Genomic DNA, 21,518 nt, shown 5'->3' with positions numbered 1-21,518 from the left:
GTAGTTTCTCCATAGTGAGGCATCCTGGCATTTTACTGAATAGTATACACTGAAAAAGAACTCCTTGCCTTGATTTTTGCAATTTTTTTTTGCAATTTTGGCAATTTTATGCTTAACAAAAAGCAGCTACACTTACCCAAAGAACGTAAACCAATGAAAAATAATAAGAAGAAGCTACCTCCTTCAAAGAAGTTTATTAAATATGAATCAACACAGAATTGTAAAATAACATCACAAGTCCCCCCTCCTCCCCCATGATGACCACCACACCCCCTAAGCAACCCAAGACCCCCTCCAGCCTCCAGACCCCCCCCCCCCCCCCCAAAAAAAAAGAGCTGGGGAATCCACCAACCCCTAGCTGGTCCTTCTACCCCCCATCTATGAGAACCTGCAGACCAGACTGGACTGAGAGGGATACCCAGGGCAATTGTGATCTAGACAGCTATCCACCTTATTGAACTAGTTACCCTAGATACGTGACCACCAATTCACCCATTGTGGTTTTTAAGGTGGAGGGCTGTCTAGATTACAGTTGCCCTGTGCTCTCTCTCAGTCTAGTCTGGTCTGCAGGTCCATATATGGGGGGGTACGGGGACTATCTAGGAGTTTGGTGGATTCCCCAGCTGCTTTTGGGGGTGAGGGTTCTGGGTTTGGAAGGGTGGTGGGTTGCTTATGGTGTGTGGTGGTCATCATGGGGGAGGAGGGGGGATGTGTGATGCTGTTTAACAATCCCATGTTGATTCACATTTAATAAACTTTCTTGAGAAGGTAGCTATTGAGTGTATGTACCTTCATTTTTCATTAGTATATGTGGTTTGTGTGGTTACACCTACCCTACATTATACAGGGCAACACCACCTTGGTGTAGATATTGCTGCAGGGCTCCCAAGACCAATATCTAATATATAACAGAAAAAGAACTATTGCTGAAACACGTTCTAGAGCAGGGGTGCCAAACTCAATTTCAACACAGGCTGCATAATCATTGTGGTTACCTTTAAAGGGCCGGTTGTATCTGTAAGACTAAATGTCCAGACGCCCCTTATCTTGTGCTACTGCTGGGAAGAAGCTTGGGCAGAGCTGGAGGAGGGTTGGAGTCAGCTGTCGGAGTCTGCTGAATGCTGAGACCAGGTAAGGTGGATAAGAGGGGGTGCACAGAGAGGCGCAGGACCTGTAGGAGTACTGTTCTCTCTCTGCTATCGACTGCTGAGATGAGAAGGGGGGGAAGGGGTTGCCATGGCTGTAGGAGAGGTGCGAGGGCCAAATGAAATGGCCTGGTGGGCTGGATTCGGCCCGGGGGCCCTGTGTTTGACACATGTTTTAGAGGAAGTGGGTAAAGCTTTGGGGTTAATGTTTGCCATGCCTACACACATTCTTTACTGGTTTGCATGGTATAGGCCTGGTATTTATCTATCTGCTCCTCTATCCTTCACAGGGATGTTAACCTTGAACCTTCACTTTTTAAATCTTTCTACTAGGATTGTCTCTCTTCTTGACTTTTAATCATAGTATCTATGACTAGCTATCATAACGAGAAGGCTGAACTTGTACAACATCATGCTGTACAGGCCACTGATAAAATTATTACTGCTCAGTTTACCTGGTAATATTCACAATGTCCTTCGCAGTATAATGTATGTATAGTCTATTTTCTAATGACAATCCTATAAACCTTATAAGCATACCATGCCCAATTCTGTGTCAATTCAATTGCATAATACATAGGGCTTCCCTAGGCAGCAGTAATGAGCAGTTTAATAGTCAATACCACACAGGGGTGTTGTTTATCTAAGGCCCCTTTCACACGGGACGGATCCGTGTTGATCCGCCCCGTGTTTATCCGCTGCTCAGCGGGGATCGCTCCGCTTTCCCCAGCTGAGCAGGCAGATGACAGGGCGGGACCCGCACACTGTGCAGGGACCGCCCTGTCAGATCTCCGCTCTCCCCTATGGGGGATCGGAGGAACACGGACCGTCTGTCCGTGTTCCTCCGATCCGCTCTGCAGACGGATAGAAAAATAGGATTTTCTTCCGTGCGCAGAATCGGACGAGAGCGGAGCCGGACAACATCGGGTGTTAGCGGATGTACATTCGCTGACACCCGCTATCCCATAGAGATGCGTGTATGTCCGTATTTCATCCGAAAACAGATGGATGAAATACGGACATACTGTCCGCATGTGTGAAAGGGGCCCAATACTGGAGATTGCAAACTCTGGTGCAACTGTGCATGGTAGCCAATCAGCTTCTAAGTTCAGCTTGTTCAATTAAGCTTTGACAAAAGAACCTGCAATCTGACCGGTTTCTATACAGAGCTGCATCAGATTTTGCACTCCCCATTTTTTGGAAAATCAACCTCAGGTGATTTTATTTTTTAGGAAATCTCATATTCAGGAAGAGGAAGGAAATATTTAACTGCTCATATGTAAGCTACAGTGTCTAAGCCAAGTCACAGGTGGTAGAAAGGTGCAGCTTTGGTCAGTCTTATATCTTAACAGTACAATGAACTGTGCTACACTTTTAGTGGTTTTACACTCACTGTATGTTTTTTGTCTTATCAGATGAATCATGGTAGTGATCACAGCAGCCAACTAGCAGTAATCAACTATAAATAAATATATAGAAACATTTTTTTAAAATGCCCTTTTCTACCAATCACTGAAAGTTCAAAAATGAACGGATACGTGTCTGGAAATCATGTACTTAAACTCACCATTGGAGATAACGGGGTGTCTAGGCTTGTTTCAGTTTTGCTGTCATCTGCATCACTGTCCTTGTCACTCCCACTATCATTTACAAAACAGATCTGCAAATTCATCCCACTTTGGAGCCTGAAAATGAAAATGTGAAACATTAATTGCAATGATTCAGAGCATTTCTTTCCAGGGCACGTGGCAAATGCATAAAATGGCAGATAATGAATGTATAGTTTTGGGACATAGTTAAAGCCGTATGAAACCCAAACATTTATTCAAGCGGAGTTCCACCCTAAAATAGAACTTTCGCTTAACCGGATCCCCCCCCCGGTGTCACATTTGGGCACCTTTCTGGGTGAGAGGGGAGCAGATACCTGTCTAATCCAGGTGTTTGATCCCACTCATGGGCATAGATCGCCGCAATATCTGTGGCGATCTACGTCATGTCCGGCCCCTCCTCCGTCCCCCCCCGCTGTCTTCTGGGAGACACACAGGTCCCAGAAGACAGCAGGACCAGTCAGGACGCGCAGCGTGACTCGTGCATGCACAGTAGGTAAGGCCGCAGGGCTTCACTTCCTGATTCCCTTACTGAAGATGCCGACACCTGCGCCCCGGAGCCGAGGAACGGGTCGGCTTCGGGTGAGGACATCGTGGGCACCCTGGACAGGTAAGTGTCCTTATTTTAAAAGTCAGCAGCTGCAGTATTTGTAGCTGCTGACTTTCATTTTATTTTTTTTTGTCAGGACTCCACTTTAAATTGCAGTAATAATTCTTAGATGTGATGGCTGCATTCATTTTTTTTAAGGCTTTCTTTCCTTTATTTTCATCTGGTGATCTAGCCAGTAAGTCTGTTGTTTTTCAAAAGAACAAGCTCTCTTAGAGATGTATCAGTTACATGAATGAGACAAACCATTTAACACTGCTAGTGGTGCTTAGAATGATCAGCATTTTTTGCTGTAACTGATTATAACTAAGTGTGAGGTGGAGTTTTGTGTCAATTTTTTAGTGTATTTAAATTGCTAGTCCATCTAACCCCCCCCCCCCCAGACTAAGAATGTTGCTGTGCAATGGTGCCCCTCTGCTCCTTCATCCAGAGTGGGGGCACTCTAATACAGGTGGTGTGTTGCTGACCAGATCACAAGGTGAAAACAGAGGTAACAGAGGAAAAAAAAAAAAAACACTTCCAATGATTGAAAAACTGCAATATATGACATTTTTGCTTTGGGGTTTAATACTACTTGAACATATTTTAGGGAACAAAGTGCTCATTGCAAAGTGCAGTTCCCAGAACAACTTATCACATTCTATCAGTGTACGCATTCTGTGTTTGAGGTAGTTTTTTTCTCTTAAGTCCTATTCACACTTGGCGATTTGGAATTGCGGGCAGAATCTCTGAAAAATGCACAACGCCTGTTTGGGTGCCATTCATTCTAAATGGCACTCCAAACGTGGTGTGATTTTGCTGCAATCGTCGTGCGACAGAATTGTGCTGCAATCGCAGCAAATCGCGACTTTAAAAATCGCAGGACGTTTGTCACCCAAAAAGGAGCAGGAGCTTCTTTTTGGTGACAAACGCGCACAGGGCAGCCTACTGAAGTGAATAGGCTGCCCTATGCATGACACACGGAATCACGTGAAAAGTGCCCATACAAAATCGCGAGTTCCCGCTACACAAAGCCTGAATGGGGTCTTACTGCTTTTGAGGTGATAGTCTAAATAAGTATGTCTTCTAGACACACAAGATGGTGTTCAAATTCCTGATCAGTCTGGAGGAATAAAAATAAAAGTGTTCTCTGCATAATGCTGCAAGTAGACTCAATAATAAATGGGGCTATGCTCGTGTCAGAGTGACAGAATCACAAAGCAAGCAAAGTGGAGGCCACATTTGCAAAGCACAACAGTGTGCTTTATAGACATACAGGAGTATTTCTTTTAAAGCAGTAGTAGGGATGCATCGAAATTTTAATGGGTGAAACATAGCAACCAAAAAGGTTTTTTTCTGCATTTTTCTGCACTGCCGATAGAGAAAAAGGTGCCGATAATGGCACTGAAAACGCACACAATTCTGCCATGATTTTACTGTGCCTATGGTGTGTTTTTCATAGGTCATGTGACTCAAAAACCGCATCAAAAACATATAATGCGTGTGTTATTGATGCGTTATTGATGCGTTTTCAATGCTTTTCAACAGGGGGAGGTGCGTTTTTGGTGCAGTTTTATTAACTGACCAAAAATGCAGCAAGCAAGATTTTTAACACCACAATGGAAGTGTAACAGACCAGTGTGACGACATACATAGAATTTACAGGGATGCATTTCTCTTGAGCTTTTCTTGCGCTAAAGGTGCCAATAATGGCTGACAACAAATTCATATTAATTTAAATTCATGATATTAAGTAAAACGTCAAATACAATTATATATAAAAATATGTATATTTTTTTTAAAAACTGCAATTTTTAGTTTCAGCCAAGTGCATCCTGAATTTTCGGTTTTGGCACCAAAACTTCCATTCAGTGCAGCTCTAAGTTAGGGTGATATTAGGAATTGGGCTGTTTACAAACCAACACAGCTGCTTAGGTGACTATTAACCTTCAGTGCAGGGACTTCTGAAGCTCACTAACAAGTGCACAAAATGTGATTCTGTATATTTTTTTGCCAACATCCTAATTTTAGGCTGCGATTTTTCACCTTCTATAAAACTTGTCATTTTCAAAAGTGACAGTTGACTGGCTTGTATGGTAGTTATACAACTAACAATATACACAACAAATTAATGTCACTGCCCAAAAAATGAATGCTTCCTAATTACATTTACCAAACTACACATTACACATTTAAGGAAGAACACATTATACTTAGAAAATATTGCAGATCTCTTTCTATGGTAAATGACTGTCTCTGGCTGTTAGCCAATACAGTGTGGGCTTTTGTAACCCAGACAGCTGGGTTACAAAATGATTCTACTTGACAAATACGTCAGCAGCTGCACTATGCTGTTGCAGTTAATAATGGTGGAATATAAAGACGTTTTGAACCTAATTCAGGAACACAACGCAGGGACTTAATGTACCTTTAATATACATACAGTTCATAAAACATACTTAATCCTGAATATACAACTAGATGACGAAGCACATCATTCCTACACCACGATCTAGAGGGACTGCTAGCAGTATGGGATTTACTTTTTTTAAAAACAGAAGGAGGCATTGATTTAGGGTGAGTACACTATAAGAAAATCAGGTGAACGATCGTTTGGCTTTCCTTGATGTTTCATAGCAAATCGAAAACGAGGATGGAAATAATATTCTCAAAAATTCTCATACGACAAAGTATTTTTTTCTGATGTTTATTGTTTCTGATCATGCGCAGTCCTTCTTATCTGATTTTTCTTATACCAAAACCATATGAAAACAGTACACACCAAACAGAAATTGTTAGTTCTGTTCATATACGAGAAAAATCTTGGAGTTTTTCCCTTTGAAAAGTTTTGTTTGGAAAGTCGATGTTGAAAGTTGTGTACGCACTATACGAAAATTGAACAATCATGCCTCGTATGGAATTTTTCTTCTGATTTTCTTATAGTGTGTACCCCACTTTACTAAAACTGGAGCACTCAGAATCTGGTGCAGCTGTGCATGGTAGCCAATCAGCTTCTAACTTCAGCTTGTTCAGTTAAGATTCAACAATAAAAGCTGGAAGCTGATTGGTTTCTATGCAGAGCTGCACCAGATTTTGCACTCTCCAGTTTTAGTAAATCAAACCCAGGGAGTGAAATTGATCTGTGAACTTTCTATTCAGAAAATACAGAAGCTCTGCTAAAACCAGCAAGTCCATTACACCTCCATTACTATGAGTTCTATGTAATCAACAGCAACCATAATTTTAACAATTTTTCATATAGGGATTTGTGGGACTGCTTTTTGAAGCCTGTGCTCTGCAACTTCCATTCTCTCCTCCTAACATATCACCAATCTTATTTAAACATCTAAAGCAGGCTTCATCACTGGATTCTATACAGCACCATTGTACAGACAGGCACCCACCCTTCACAATGGTTATCTATGAATGTCTGTAGGTATGATTTGATAAACTGTATTGTATAACAAAGTGGTTGTAAACATCTGAAATAAAAAATAAACAACGCTTATCCCATTAAAGTGTGTACTAGCCACAATAAATTCCTCAGTTATCTGAGTCACTTCTGACAAGTTATGCTGACACCACAGAATCCCAGGAGATGAGGCCCCCCAAGCACAGGGAAGGTGATTGGCAGCCTCAGCTGTCCACATTTCCCTATGAGACTGTGCAGAGGGGGTTGTGATCAAGTGTAGATATTTGCCAGCACACCGCGGATCTTCAGATTAAGTCCAAACTGTTTTTTATTGAAGAATGATCACATCAAGAACAGGAAAGTGCAATGATTTGGAGCCACACAGGACCCCTCGTCAGGCATGTGAACATGACAAAGGGGTCCTGCATGGCTCCGAGATGTTGAACCCCCATGTTCTTGAAGTGATCGTTCGTCAATAAAAAACAGTTTGGACTTAATCTGAAGATCCATGGTGTGCAGACAAATATCTACACTTATATAAAAAAGCCCACCAAGATAAAGCACCTCAAAGGCTACTATTGCGGTATAAAATATAATTTATTAGACATCAAAAGTACAAAAAACAGTACCCATTGACCATGTCAGTCAGCTACCCAAGGAAGGGAAACCCCAGCCCCCAAACATCCCCTCGACCCCTCTATCCCTCCCAAGCAACTCTCCCACCCAAAGAACCCTCCCCTCACTTCAGTGTCCCAAAAGGGGACCCTAACACTTAATCTCCCCTCGATAAGGAAGAGGAAAGGGCTGCAGATACACAGGTACAATCTATGTAGGAGGATTTGTTTCATCTCTGTGTATCACCTGGGGCAAGTTACTTCACTGAGTATGTGGTTTACAACCAGTTTAACCGCTTGCGGACCAGCCGCCACAGTTATACTGCAGCAGGTTGGCTCCGCTGCGCAAAATCACGATGCTGTACGTGATCTCGCGAGGTCCACATAGCAGGCACACGCGTGGCCACTGAGAGCTCTGCGAGTCCAGCGGATTCAATGTCTGCGCGCATACCCGCGATCGTCTCACAGAGAGGAAGAACAGGGAAATGCTGATGTAAACAAGCATTTCCCCGTTCTGCCTGACAGGACACTGATCACAGCTCCTTGTAATCGGGAGCGGTGATCAGTGTCGTGTCACACATAGCCCCTCCCCCCACAGTTAGAATCACTCCTAGGACACACTTAACCCCTGCAGCGCCTCCTCCTGGTTAACCCCTTCACTGCCAGTCCCATTTACACAGTAATCAGTGCATTTTTAATCGCACTGATCGCTGTATAAATGTGAATGGTCCCAAAATAGCGCCAAAAGTGTCCAATCTGTCTGCCATAATGTCACTGTCACGATAAAAATCGCTGATCACCGCCATTACTAGTAAAAAAAAAATTATTAATAAAAATGCCATAAAACTATCCCCTATTTTGTAGACGCTTTTGCGCAAACCAAACAATGAACGCTTATTGCGATTTTTTTTACCAAAAATATGTAGATGAATACGTATTGGCCTAAACTGAGGAAGAAAAATGTTTTTTTATATATTTTTTGTGGATATTTATTATAACAAAAAGTAAAAAATATTGCTTTTTTTTAAAAAATTGTCGCTGTTTTTTTGTTTATAGCGCAAAAAATAAAAACTGCAGAGGTGATCAAATACCACCAATAGAAAGCTCTATTTGTGGGAAAAAAGGACATCAATTTTGTTTGGGAGCAACGTCGCACAACTGCGCAATTGTCCGTTACAGTGACACAGTGCCGAATCGCAAAAAGTGCTCTGGTCAGGAAGGGGGCAAATCCTTCTGGGGCTGAAGTGGTTAAAGACCGCGAATGACCTACAGTGTGTAGGCTTGGGAATATCCTCCAGTATTATAAACAGATAAGCAAAAGAGGTTTGCGGATTACAAACAAATGGGGGGTGGCCTGGTGGTTTACAGCTACGACGGGACAAAATACAGAAGGTAGGTTATATAACCTGTATGCTTTTCAACCTGTAATTTTTAGTTTTGAGGGTACCTTTAAACACACAGCTTCAAAGACCAAGAATAACCTATGTCCCATTTTCCATTTGCAGTACATGAAGACAAAAAAGGAACGCCTGACTATAAGCAACCTAGGCATAAAGTTTATTCTTTCCAAACGTACTCACTTAATACCAGAGATTTCTAGGTATTCGGGAACTGAACACAGGTAACATTTTAATAGGATGATTAAAATGTGATAATTCTGTTTCCAGTGAAAACCTATAAAACCCGCACAGTACCATTGACCACCAGGAGCAGCTGCAAAGTGTTTGGAGACAACATTCAGAAAATGATTCCTCTTTGGACAAATGATATACCCTTTTATGTACAAAACGATTCAATGTTTATTGGCTCACAATTCCCAATCAGTTGGAATATGCATCATTCGGAATAACGATGTAAGAATCCAGTCTGCAGGAACCACCAATAACAAAGTTCTAGGCCAATTCCAAGTATTGTACCTTGGTACTGCTGAACGGGTATTGTCATCTGTATTTACCAATTCATAGAAGCTGTAAACTAAAAGATCATTTGGACTTCTTTTACTTTACATATACGTGCTACATAAACCATTATTAACAGTAATCACAGATCTAATAATAATAATCATCAGGGCTCAGATAATTAGTGGTTTTCTTTCATGCTCCCACTTATACTGAGTAGTAAAGTGGGATAACAGCAATCTATCAGAAATAACACTTTGTAACCTCTCATAAACTAATCAAATTGAAATAAAAATCCCACTATGAACTCCATTAGAAAATAAGCACTTAGTACTATCCCCAAAGGGGCTAAAAGTCGAAATAATATCTCTTTTAATTCACAGTTCTTATGAATTTCCAGAGATTTCATTTTAATTCAATTAGGTAGGATAAGAGTGTTATTAATTGCTTCTGAAAAAGAGCAAAAGTAGATCTATACACATTTCAGTGGAAATCCTACTGTATGCTGAATAGATATGTGCAATTAGTTTCGTTCAAATTCATTTTTTAATGAATTTCGACAAATTCGTTCATTCGGAAATATCCGAATTAACGAAAAACCATTTAACAAATTTTTCCGAATATTCCTAATTCGAAAATTCACAAAACTTGTAAATTCGAAAATCCGAAATAATAACTAACTGATAATAACTTAACTATTACTATTAACCACTTCAGCCCCAGAAGATTTGGCTGCTCAATGACCAGGCCATTTTTTGCGATTCAGCACTGCGTCGCTTTAACTGACAATTGCGCGGTGGTGCGACGCTGTACCCAAACAAAATTGATTTGATCAGGATTTTTTCCCACAAATTATCATTATTTAAGGTACTTATATAGCGCCGTCAAATTACGCAGCACTTTACATATACATTGTACATTCACATCGGTGCCTACCCTCAAGGAGCTTACAATCTAAGGTCCCTAACTCACATTCATACATACTAGGGCCAATTTAGACAGAAGCCAATTAACCTACCAGCATGTCTTTGGAGTGTGGGAGGAAAACGGAGTACCCGGAGGAAACCCATGCAGGCACAGGGAGAACATGCAAACTCCAGGCAGGTAGTGTCGTGGTTGGGATTCAAACCAGCGACTCTTTTTACTGCTAGGCAAGAGTGCTACCCACTACACCACTGTGCCGCCCCTCACAAATAGAGCTCTCTTTTGGTGGTATTTGATCGCCTCTGCAGTTTTTATTTTTTGCGCTATAAACAAAAGAGCGACAATTTTGAAAAAAAAAACACAGTATCTTTTACTTTTTGCTATAATAAATATCCCACATTTTTCATAAAAAAAAAACAAATTTTTTCCTCAGTTTAGGCCGATATGTATTCTTCTACATATTTTTGGTAAAAAAAATCGAAACAAGCGTATATTGATTGGTTTGCGCAAAAGTTATAGCGTCTACAAAATAGGGGATAGATTTATGCCATTTTTATTATTATTTATTTTTTTATTGGAAATGGCGGCGATCTGCGATTTTTTTCGGGACTGCAACATTATGGCGGACACATCAGACACATTTTTAAAACCACTGACAATTATATAGCGATCAGTGCTATAAAAATGCACGGATTACTGTGTAAATGTCACTGGCAGGGAAGGGGTTAACACTAGGGGGCGATTAAGGGGTTAATAGTGTTCCCTATGTGTGTTTCCAACTGTGGGGGGATGGGACTGTCTAGGAGGAGAGAGAGATCGATGTTCATACTTAGTATGAACACACGATCTGTCTCCTCTCCCCTGAAAGAACCGGGATCTGTGTGTTTACACACACAGATCCTTGTTCTCGCCCTGTCACGAGCAATCGCGGGAGCCCGGCGGTCATCGCGCCCGCCAGGCACTCGCATTGGCTCCGTGTACACGCCACGAGCGCATGCCCCTAATGGCCAAAAAGCGAAGCGATGTAACATAAAGACATTTCGCCCAGCCGTGCCATTCTGCCGCAGCAAAAATGCAGCGGCTAGTCGGCAAGAGGTTAAATTATAGGTATTGGAATTTCCCTTCAAATTTGGCTGTTAGTGAACATAACAAATACGAATTTATCCAAAGTTACGAATTATCTGAAATAACGAGAGCCGTATCTAAACGAATGGAATGTAACAAATTAATAATAATAAACAACAATAATAATGAAAACGTTTTATTGTTATTTATTAGTTCCGTTCCATTTGTTTAGATGCGTCATTCGTTATTTCGGATTATTTGTAACTTCGTATTCGTTATGTTCACTAACAGCCAAATTTGAAAGGAAATTCCAAAACCTATAATTTAATAGTTAGTTATTATTAGTTCATAAGTTATTCTTTCAAATTAATGGATTTTTGAATTTACGAATTTTCGAATTTTGATCATAACGGATAATCTGAAAAAAAAAAAAAAAAAACGAATGAAAGGAAAACTAACACATTTTTTGGCAGTGCACATGTCTAATGCTGAACATTATTCACTAATATAAAGTGGCCTATATCCTGTCCCCAAACCACAATGTCTTGGACAGGGGTCCACAGCTCCTGGCACATGTGATGGGGTGGGCAAGCAATCACGCTCCTAGCTAGGGAAGCAGCATTGTTTCTCCTGGTACTTGGTCTATGCATGCTGGTGCACACACCATGTACACATGACCAATTTCACTGGTCAATCTCTGCTCCTAATTGCAAGTGTTCAGGTACTCCTCGAACCTGCGTTTTCAATGCTCTCCTTACAGGAATACTCTGGTCTACACCGGACAACATACAACATGACAATAGTAACATGGTATTGAGACAACAGCACATACCTGGAAGACAGACTGGGCTTCCCGCTTTTGCTACAACTAGTATAGATGCCAGGGCCATCATCGAAAAAACTCCCAAGTGCCAGTTTTTGCCTGATAGATTCTCTTTCATTCTTCTGCGCCTAAAATATAAATCAAGAAAATACGAGTTGTCACAATCCAATCGCGGAGTATATTTTTGTGTGTATTTTTTAATGAGTACTTGTTTGTGTGTAAGAGACACTTACTGCACATAAATCGGTAATTGCATCAAAAACCTCACTCCAGTAAAAGAAATATCTGCTTGGTTGCCATAAGTGTGTGAAGGACACAATGTGGAGACCCTCATATTGTGAACTGAACCAAACCACTGTAACAATAATTCAGACAGGACATCCATGGGATAAAATGTTTTGCTTTCCTCTGGATCAAAATTAAAGAATAACTAAAGGCAACTTTTTTCCTAGTTTTAGACAGAGTGGAGAGAGATTAGAACCCCTGTCAGTTTTTAGTGCTCTTTGTGCCCTGGTTAAGGAGACTCACCCTCTCTATTTGTCCTGTTTACCATTATCATTGAAAGTGTAAGTTAAAGAAAAGGTTGTCCCCAGAAAAGTAATAGAGGGAAAATCTTCCAATGAGGACACTAGTTCTGGTGACCTGGGGGTCCCCAAGGATTTTCCCTAATTTTAAGGGATTTCCTCTCACTTCCTGTTTGGCTATGGGCCAGGAAGTGAAGGGAAATTTCTGCAATGGGACATAGATGGCACAAAAAATCAACGGATTATTACTCTCCCTTGCTCTATCCAAAATGAAAAAAATGTTTTGACTATAGTTCTACTTTAATGTTACAGTAACAAAAAGCTGAACAAAATGGATTTTTCTCAACCTGTTAAAACAAGAGTTACATTGTAAAACACAGTTTAATCAGAAAAAAATAAAGTGATAGAAATGTAACATAACAACCAATATTTATTAAAGTGTATCTCTAGTGAGGAAGGCTTAGAACAGCCCTTTTCAACCTTTGCAACATGGAGGAACCCTTAGTATAAATTTCAGGTTTCAGGGAATACAGATCATGCTACTTTATTGTGGTGATAATTGCCCCTTATGCCGCGTACACATGATCGGATATTCCGACAACAAAATCCTGGATTTATTTCTGACGGATGTTGGCTCAAACTTTTCTTGCATACACAAGGTCGCACAAATGTTGTTGGAAATTCCAAACGTCAAGAACGCGGTGACGTACAACACTTACGACGAGCCGAGAAAAATAAAGTTCAATAGCCAGAGTGGCTCTTCTGCTTGATTCCGAGCATGTGTGGAATTTTGTGCGTTGGAATTGTGTACACACGAACGGAATTTCCGACGGATTTTGTTGTCGGAAAATTTGAGAACCAGCTCTCAAATTTTTGTTGTCGGAAGTGTCCGATGGAGCCTACACATGTTCAACAAGCTCACATCGAACATTTGTTGTCTGAAATTCCGACCGTGTGTACGCGGCATTACAGATCATTAATGTCACTGGTAACTTACTTGAGAGGCAGAAACTCCTAATTGCTGGAGAGACCGCTATCAATCTCTGGAGGGATACTAGGGTTCCACAAACCCTTGGTGGAGAATAGCTGGGTTATACTCTCTGCCAAGTTTTTATTGTTATATGTGTCCCCATTGGGAACTTACCCCTGTATTTGTTCTTGTGACCTCACCAAAAATAGAGATGAAAATCCACATTTTTTGTAGTCCTCAAAACAAGAGGTTAAGGATAATTTCCCAATAGGAACACTTGCTTTGACAGCTGTCCAAAGCTGGCCATACACTGATCGAAATTCAGCTGGTTCAGCAGGGACTGGCCAAAATTGTAATCAGTGTGTGGCTGCCTCTGCTCATTGGAAGTCAATCCTTCGATCAACTTCTGTTTAAGGGACAAGATGGGAAACTTTTCTCGATCAAAGGCTGCAGCTGCTGATCAATATATTCTGACAGCTGGACAAATCTGTTCTGCTGGCTTGAAAAAAACAAAAAACAAAAAAAAACCACTAGCGGTGTTTGGCCAGCTTAAAGGGAGAATTCTTCTTACTTTAGGAGATTTCCTCTAACTTCCTGTTGCATCTGTGAGAAGTAAAGAGGAATTTCCCCAAAGGTACACAGACATTAAAAAAAAAAACAACCTGGCAGGGGTTGTATCATTTTTCTTTCCAAATAAAGTGCACCACCTCCATGTGTCTTCAGTTAACCTTTTTCTGCACATTTTACACATAAGATCTAACATGTTCTGTAGGGGTTGGAGTATAATGTAAAGGTCCCCGCACCTGTCAAGTTTTCGCCAGACTTGGGGTGTAAGAGCAAAGAATATGAAAAAAAAAAGGAACTATCCCATGTACTTAAAGTGGTTGTAAACCCTCACATATACCCAGTGAAGTAAACAGCCTCAGATGATACACAGAGATGAAACAAATCTCCTTACAGAATTTGTACTTCCTCATTTAGTAGTGGGAGGGGAGTCTGGGCATAGACTGTGTGACAGTTGATTGGAGGAAAGGCACACACCCCCCTCCACATCGGCAGAGGAAGAAAGAAACATGCAGAGCTGTGCTGTGAATAGACCAGCTCTCTGCTAATCTATTTATAGCACCCTCCCCCACATACATTTCCATCTGCTTTTATCTCCTGTGTCAGATAACTTGGCAGAAGTTATCATACTGATAACAGAGGAACAGAGCAGCAGAAAGACAGGGGACTTGGGGCGTAGGAGAGAGAAAGTAAACACTATATATGTGCCCAGGTCCAAATTTCATTGAGTTTACATCCACTTTAAGTATTCGGACCCTTTACGTTGAACTTTGTTGAAGCACCTTTGGCAGCAATTACAGCCTTGAGTCTTTTTGGTATGATGTGACAAGCTCTGCACACTTGGATTGGGGGATTTTCTTCCATTCTTCTTTGCAAATCCTCTCAAGCTCAGACAGGTTGGATGGGGACCATTGGTGGACAGCCATTTTCAGGTCTCTACAGAGATGTTCAATAGGGTTCAAGTCAGGGCTCTGGCTGGGCCACTCTAGGACATTCACAGCGTTGTCCCAAAGCCACTCCTGTATTGTCTTAGCTGTATGCATAGGATCATTGTCATGTAGGTAGGTGAACTTTTGGCCCAGTCTGAGCATTGTGGAACAGGTTTATATTGAGGATATCTCTGTAATATGCTCCATTCAGCTTTCCCTCAACCCTGACCAGTCTCCCATTCGCTGCTGCTGAAAATCACCCCGCAGCATGATGCTGCCACCATGCTTTACTGTTGGGATGGTATTGGGCAGGTGATGAGCAGTTCCTGGTTTCCTCCAGACATTATACTTACAATCTTTAGACCAGGGAATCTTGCTCCTCACAGTCTGAGAGTCCTTCAGGTGCTCTTTCGCAAACTCCAAGTAGACTTTCATGTGTTTTGCAATGAGGAGAGGCTTCCGTCTAGCCTCTCTGTCATAAAGCCCAGATCGGTGGAGGGCTGCAGTGATGGTTGTCCTTCTGGAACTTTGTCCCATCTCCACTCAGGATCTCAGGAACCCTGGTTGTGCCACACTTCTTTTATCTGAAAATTATGGAGGTCACTTAGGAATCTTCAGTGCAGCAGAAATGTTTGCAGCCGTTCCCAGATCTGTACCTTGCAATAATCCTGTCTCTGAGCTCTGCAGGCAGTTCCTTTGACCTCATGGCTTTTGCTCTGATACAGTATGCATTATAAGCTGTGAGGCTTTTTATAGAGAGGTGTGTGACTTTCCAAGTCATGGCCAATCAATTTATGTAATTTACCAAAAGTGGACTCCAATCAAGGTATAAAAACATCTCCGGAACAATCAAGAGAAATGGGAGCTAAATTTCAAGTGTTGCTGCAAAGGGTCTGAATACTTATGCCAATGTGATATTTCAGTTTTTTCTACATTTGCAAACATTTCTAAAATTCTGTTTTGACTTTGTCATTATGGGGTACTGCGTGTAGATTAAGTAGAAAAAAATGAATTTAAACTATAGTATCAGGCTGCAACATAACAAAATTGAAAAAGGTGAAGGGGGTCCGAATACTTTATGAATGCCCTGTATATAATCAATAATGTATATAAAAAAAATACATCCCTGTGCAGGACATTTGATTAGCACTGAATACTCAAAATCATTGAGTAAATATATGGAGAAAAAAATCCTAAAAATGGGATGATACTAGGAAACGCATAAATGTTAAACCAAGGCATATACCCTATTATGATGTCCACAACAATAGATCTAAAATGAAATCAAGCTTTTCCTGCATTTCTAGAATTCTCCTTGTCTGACTCTGGTATAATTTTACACATCTTAACATACACAAATACACAGAATAAGTCACTTCATGCAATTAAAGGGATGGGGGATCTAATCTGGTGTAAGAAGATTAACTACATCCCATGGACCATAATCTGTAACAACTTGTCAGCCATGTTTTCTGAAAGGTACAAATCTCCAGAATAAAACACCTTGAATGAAGCCAGCAAGTGAAACATTTTTAATAAAAGAAATTAAGCCCTGATTAAATAAAAACATCCACATGTATCACTGAACATACAGACGTGCTGCAAAGAATAAGCTTCTTAGCTATTTTCAAGTGACTACACGTGGTCGCTTTCCCAGTAATAATGTAATCCCTGTAAGGTGAAAGCTCTTGTGCTGGGCTTTCTAATCACCATGGCTTGCACTCCTATTCAACTCACTACAATCCACTTTAATAGATCAGCCACTTCCCCTGTCTGCTTCAAAAGTGTGGGCAAAAAAGATAGCAAGCTGCCGATACAAAGAGAAATAAAACACATATATGGAACTATGAAGGTTATTTACTAAAACTAGAGAGTGCAACATCTGGTGCAGCTATACACAGAAACCAATCAGCTTGCAGGTTTCATTGTCAAAGCTTAATTGAACAAGCTGAAGCTAGAAGCTAATTGGGTATCATGCACAGCTGCACCAGGTTTTGCACTCTCAAGTTTTAGTAAATAACCCCCTATGTATACATAAAATAGTTTCTCTAAAGCTGCAATGTAATTTATAGTACAATATAAAGGCTTATTTATAATGCTGAGCAAAATAACTGCTTTTCATGTATTCTCAGCATGCCCCATTTTGATGCAGCTTGTAACATTTGGAAACTGGAAGGATACAATGTAGCAAAAAAAGTAAAAAATAAAAAAAGGTGAAAGACAAACAACTAAATCTAAGCAAACAAAAAATTGCTATACTGTACTATCATTTATTTGGATTTTTTGTTTGTTCCATCACTGAAGAATTGGTTTAGCCCCAATTAAGAGAGGTACATTATTATTGATCGAATAGTTGATCATTATTGAATTTTTGGCAAAAATCTTTATACATTTCTGACACCTACCTACATGCATGGCAAATATTGGTTGATAAATTGAGCAAAAGCTGTACCAATATATGATGTAATGATTTCTGTAGGACCCATATTCTATATTCGTACTATCACGACACTTGAAATTATTTTTTTTGTATGTTGCTCTAACTGATTCCATTCAAATTACCATCCTTGAAAACCACAACAAACTCATGAAAAACACATCACAAGTCATGCCAAGGCAAGGTGAAAGGGCTCTAAGGCTGGCCATACACTAGTAGGTTTTGGAACGCACTTTAGTATGAACAATTTGTTGACTTGACGAATGCCATTCGAAAGTACTTTTGAGGTGTTCATAACTATAATTTATTACAGAGAGCCTACTGATTTTCATTCTGTAGACAGCAAAGCACTATTTAAAAAAAACTCTACTGCTACTGTATCAAAAGGGCCGTTACCTTTTCAGATGTTTCCACCAAATTAAGGGAAGAGATTTCATGCAAGGTCATATCCTTCCTTTGCTTGTTGTAGTTCATTTTTAGCAGGATCTAGCCTTCCAAGATATAAGAAGTTTGCCCATGCTCCACACTCTACAACAGCTGCCTGGAATAGTTGTCTCTAAAGACTTTGATTAGCCTTCTTTTCTACGCTGTGTGACAGCTCAGACACACAGACTATGTGCATTTCTCCTTACTTAGGCCCACTGTGTGTTTGTTCTTCTCACATACAAGTGAAGACATCTGCTACTCTCTGCCATTCAGATCTATCTCTGCCTTGCACACAGCACCAGATCCTGTCATACTCCCACTATCACCTGCCACACTTCAACTGGGAATGCAACCTCTATCTACTGATAGGCTTCTGCCTTTCCCTAATAAAGACAAAATGCCGCATCTGGATCCTTGACACCATTATATTTAGATTTCAGAGGTAAGCAGACAGTGAAATGTTCTACAGCAGAATGTGTATTGTCAGTTTCTGGCTAAAATCTCCACTCGTGTTTCATAAGGCATAGATTCAATACTTTAGCATCAGTGTTTACCCCTTCCATTATAAAGTAAATGTACAATTGAATTGCTTACAGCCAATGCAATTCATAAAGCCAAGGGATACAAACCAAAAAGCCCACTCATCATTTTCCTCCCCATAATGCATGAAAATGCATTTTAGGTAGAAATCTCATTGTTCATAAAGTGTGTTAAAAAAAGTGTAATTTTTGTCCAAAGTAGGTCTACTGGAATGAATACAAATGATTGGCTGCACAGATAAGGAGGAGGAAGCCATATCCCGACAATCCCTCGAAATGCATCTTGATCGGCCTAGGCAACTTGTGGCCGAGGGTGAAGTTCTTTACGTTAACTCTCACAAATGTTTTTTTTTTTTTTTTCACAATCCACAAGCCACATTTTGGCTAAGTTGTGGGGTCGCTATGACTAACTAAGCGATGTTGGTTCTAAGCTATTGTGTTCTGACAGGGGGATCAGCGCTCACAGCCATTGGCTGCGAGCGCTGATCAGATGCTGGTTTTCCAGCATGGCCGTTCGGTAAAATCTTCTGTCAGACAGGCTGTTGTACACACGGGCCAAATGTTGGCTGGTTTCTGTTGTACAAGTCAATATTTGGCCCATGTGTATCAGCCTTAAGACCCCTTTCACAGTGACGCGGTGCCAGCATTAGCGGTAAAGCACCTCTACAGTTTTAGCAGCGCTTTACTGATGTTATAGCAGCACTTTTCCTCCGCTAGTGGCCGAAGAAAGGGTTAATAGCGCCTGTGTTGCGGCGCTACCGAAGCGCACTTCATTTAAATGGGCAGGGGCGGTGCTCCCAAAGATGCTGCTTGCAGGACTTTTTTTCCCATCCTGCAAGCGCACCGCCCCAGTGTGAAAGCACTTGGGCTGTCACACTGAAGAAACGCTTTACGGGGGCTATTTTTAGCGCTAAAACGCCTGAAAAGCTTCCCAGTATGAAAGGGGTCTAAGAGTTTACATATACTTTAAGGGCAGGGACTGATGTGAATGTACAGTATGTACAGTCTGTGTGAATTGTCAGTGCTATACAAATGCCTGTAATACATTGTCCAAATTAGTACTCTGAAAATGACTCATTTGGAATAGCACACCCCAGATGTGAATATACAATATAAATAAAGTCTAAATGCCAGATTGAACAGGCTATTAAAGCGGATTTCCACCCAAAAGTGGAACTACTGCTCATCTGATTCCCCCCCCCCCTCCGGTGCCCTCGTTTGGCACCTTTCAGGGGGGGAGGGGGGAGAGTATCCTGTAGCTGCGCCACGGCCCCTGATGTCAGCGCTCAGCTCCCTCCTCTTTCCCCCGCCGCCGGGCCAATAGCAGAAAGAAGCAGAGCCTCACTCATGCCCAGTAGGGTTCCCGGCGTGAAGTCGTAAGGCTACACTGCCGGGTACCCTTACCCGCAATGGCGGTGGCAGCACCTGACAGCTGATGGAAACATCAGCCGTGGGTGCCGACTTCGCTAGACTCCAGGACAGGTAAGTGTCCTATTATTAAAAGTCAGCAGATGCAGTATGTGCAGCTGCTGGCTTATAATTTTTGAAGTGGTGGGCGGACCTCCGCTTTAATGAAAACGTACATTTCTGCAAGACTGTTCAGGAACGTTGACTCCAAAATATGATGTGTCATGGTTTTAAGCCTAGTATACACAATCAGAAAATCAGACGCTTAAATACTGCTTTGAAGCGATTGTACAATAATCTGATCGTTAGCACACAACTTTCGAGAGACGATCACAACAGTTCATCCAAAATTATCTAAAAAGGACAAGCACGAAAATTTTTGTTGTACGATACCGATACCAAATCATATGATTTTCATTTAATTAGTACAGTATTCCTCTGAAAAAAAATCAGAACAGCAAGACCCTGCATGCTCAGAAATGAAAGCATCACTTCCGAAGTTGCATTCTGTCATACAAGAATTTTCATAAGTTGAATAACCATCATTTTCGATAGGAGACCAGCGTGCAAAAAAACAGATGATTATTCGTCCGATATTCTCGTCGTATATACAGTTCTTAAGTGTTCATGCACTTTGGCGCAACCCTTTCGCATTAACACTTGTGTTACCAACTGTGTACCAACTGTGAAACTCTTGTTAAAGGCAAACAATGGCTGACAATGAAGACCAGCACAATTGAATCTCGCACAGTGTTTGATTATCAAAAGCCCCCAGTTTACTAACTGCAAGTCTAGCAAGAGAATAAAGGTCTTAAGCTATGTCCACTAGTAATTACTAGATCACGGTGTTCCTTTGGGCTCCTGTATTGCATTTCTGAATAACTAGATGGTCCCTAGTGATGCAAACAACTAAAACAAGCCTTTTTTTTCCATGTCAAGAAGCAGACTAGAAGGTTGGCCAGAGGGATGATCGAAAAAAACAAAACAAATAAATTCCCCCATCCACAAAAGCGAGGTGAATGGAAGAATCATCCCCGCTACGTGTGACTCCTCCACCACCAAAAATATTGGCTGCAGCCGGCTCATCGAGAAAAGTTTTCCAACAGTCCCGTTCTACAGAAGTTGGTTGTTAGATTGACTTCTGCCAAGTGAGAACGGCCATAGATGGACCAAAATTCACTCAGTGTCAGCTGAAACGGCCAACTTTCGATTTATCTATGGGCAGTTGAGGAATCCTGATGAAAGTGATACCTAGGTATACTTATTTAGGGTCCTGCCGGTCCCAGACCCAGCCTATTACTTAAGGCTCCTGCAAAAACGGGCTGCAGCGTTTGTTTGGGGCTCATTGAACCCCAGAGTACCCAGGAGCACACTTTATCTTCCTAAGCTTTGCGGTGGCCTCGGCTTCCCTAATTTTGCAACATACTATAAAGCAGCACAGTTGGCTAGCCTACCCAAATTTCATGCCATCCATGAGAGTCTGTTATGGGTGGTGATCGAATCAGTCAACTGCGACCCCATATCAGTCTCCAACCTATTATGGCTGCGCTCGACTGACCACCTTAATCTTCACAACCCCATCACCAGACACTTTGTCTCCCTGTGGAATATAAACCAAGAAGTAGCAGCGCTAAACCCACCCAAATGA

General features: G+C 41.2%; 1 protein-coding gene across 1 annotated transcript in view; it reads right to left on the bottom strand.

Moving 5' to 3' along the window:
• Positions 1-21,518, bottom strand: part of SCHIP1 (schwannomin interacting protein 1) — a gene marked incomplete in the record, with an annotated part of 263,056 nt that overhangs the window by 29,403 nt on the left and 212,135 nt on the right. The window contains 2 exon segments of the mRNA XM_073626105.1: positions 2,713-2,830; positions 12,084-12,202. Coding sequence (XP_073482206.1) covers positions 2,713-2,830; positions 12,084-12,202 — 237 coding nt within the window.

The sequence above is a fragment of the Aquarana catesbeiana genome, linkage group LG04 (genome assembly GCF_042186555.1).
Source record: "Aquarana catesbeiana isolate 2022-GZ linkage group LG04, ASM4218655v1, whole genome shotgun sequence".
Classification (NCBI taxonomy): Eukaryota; Metazoa; Chordata; class Amphibia; order Anura; family Ranidae; genus Aquarana; species Aquarana catesbeiana.
The sequence above is the reverse complement of the archived record's forward strand: the minus strand, read 5'-3'. Positions and strand labels throughout refer to the sequence as shown.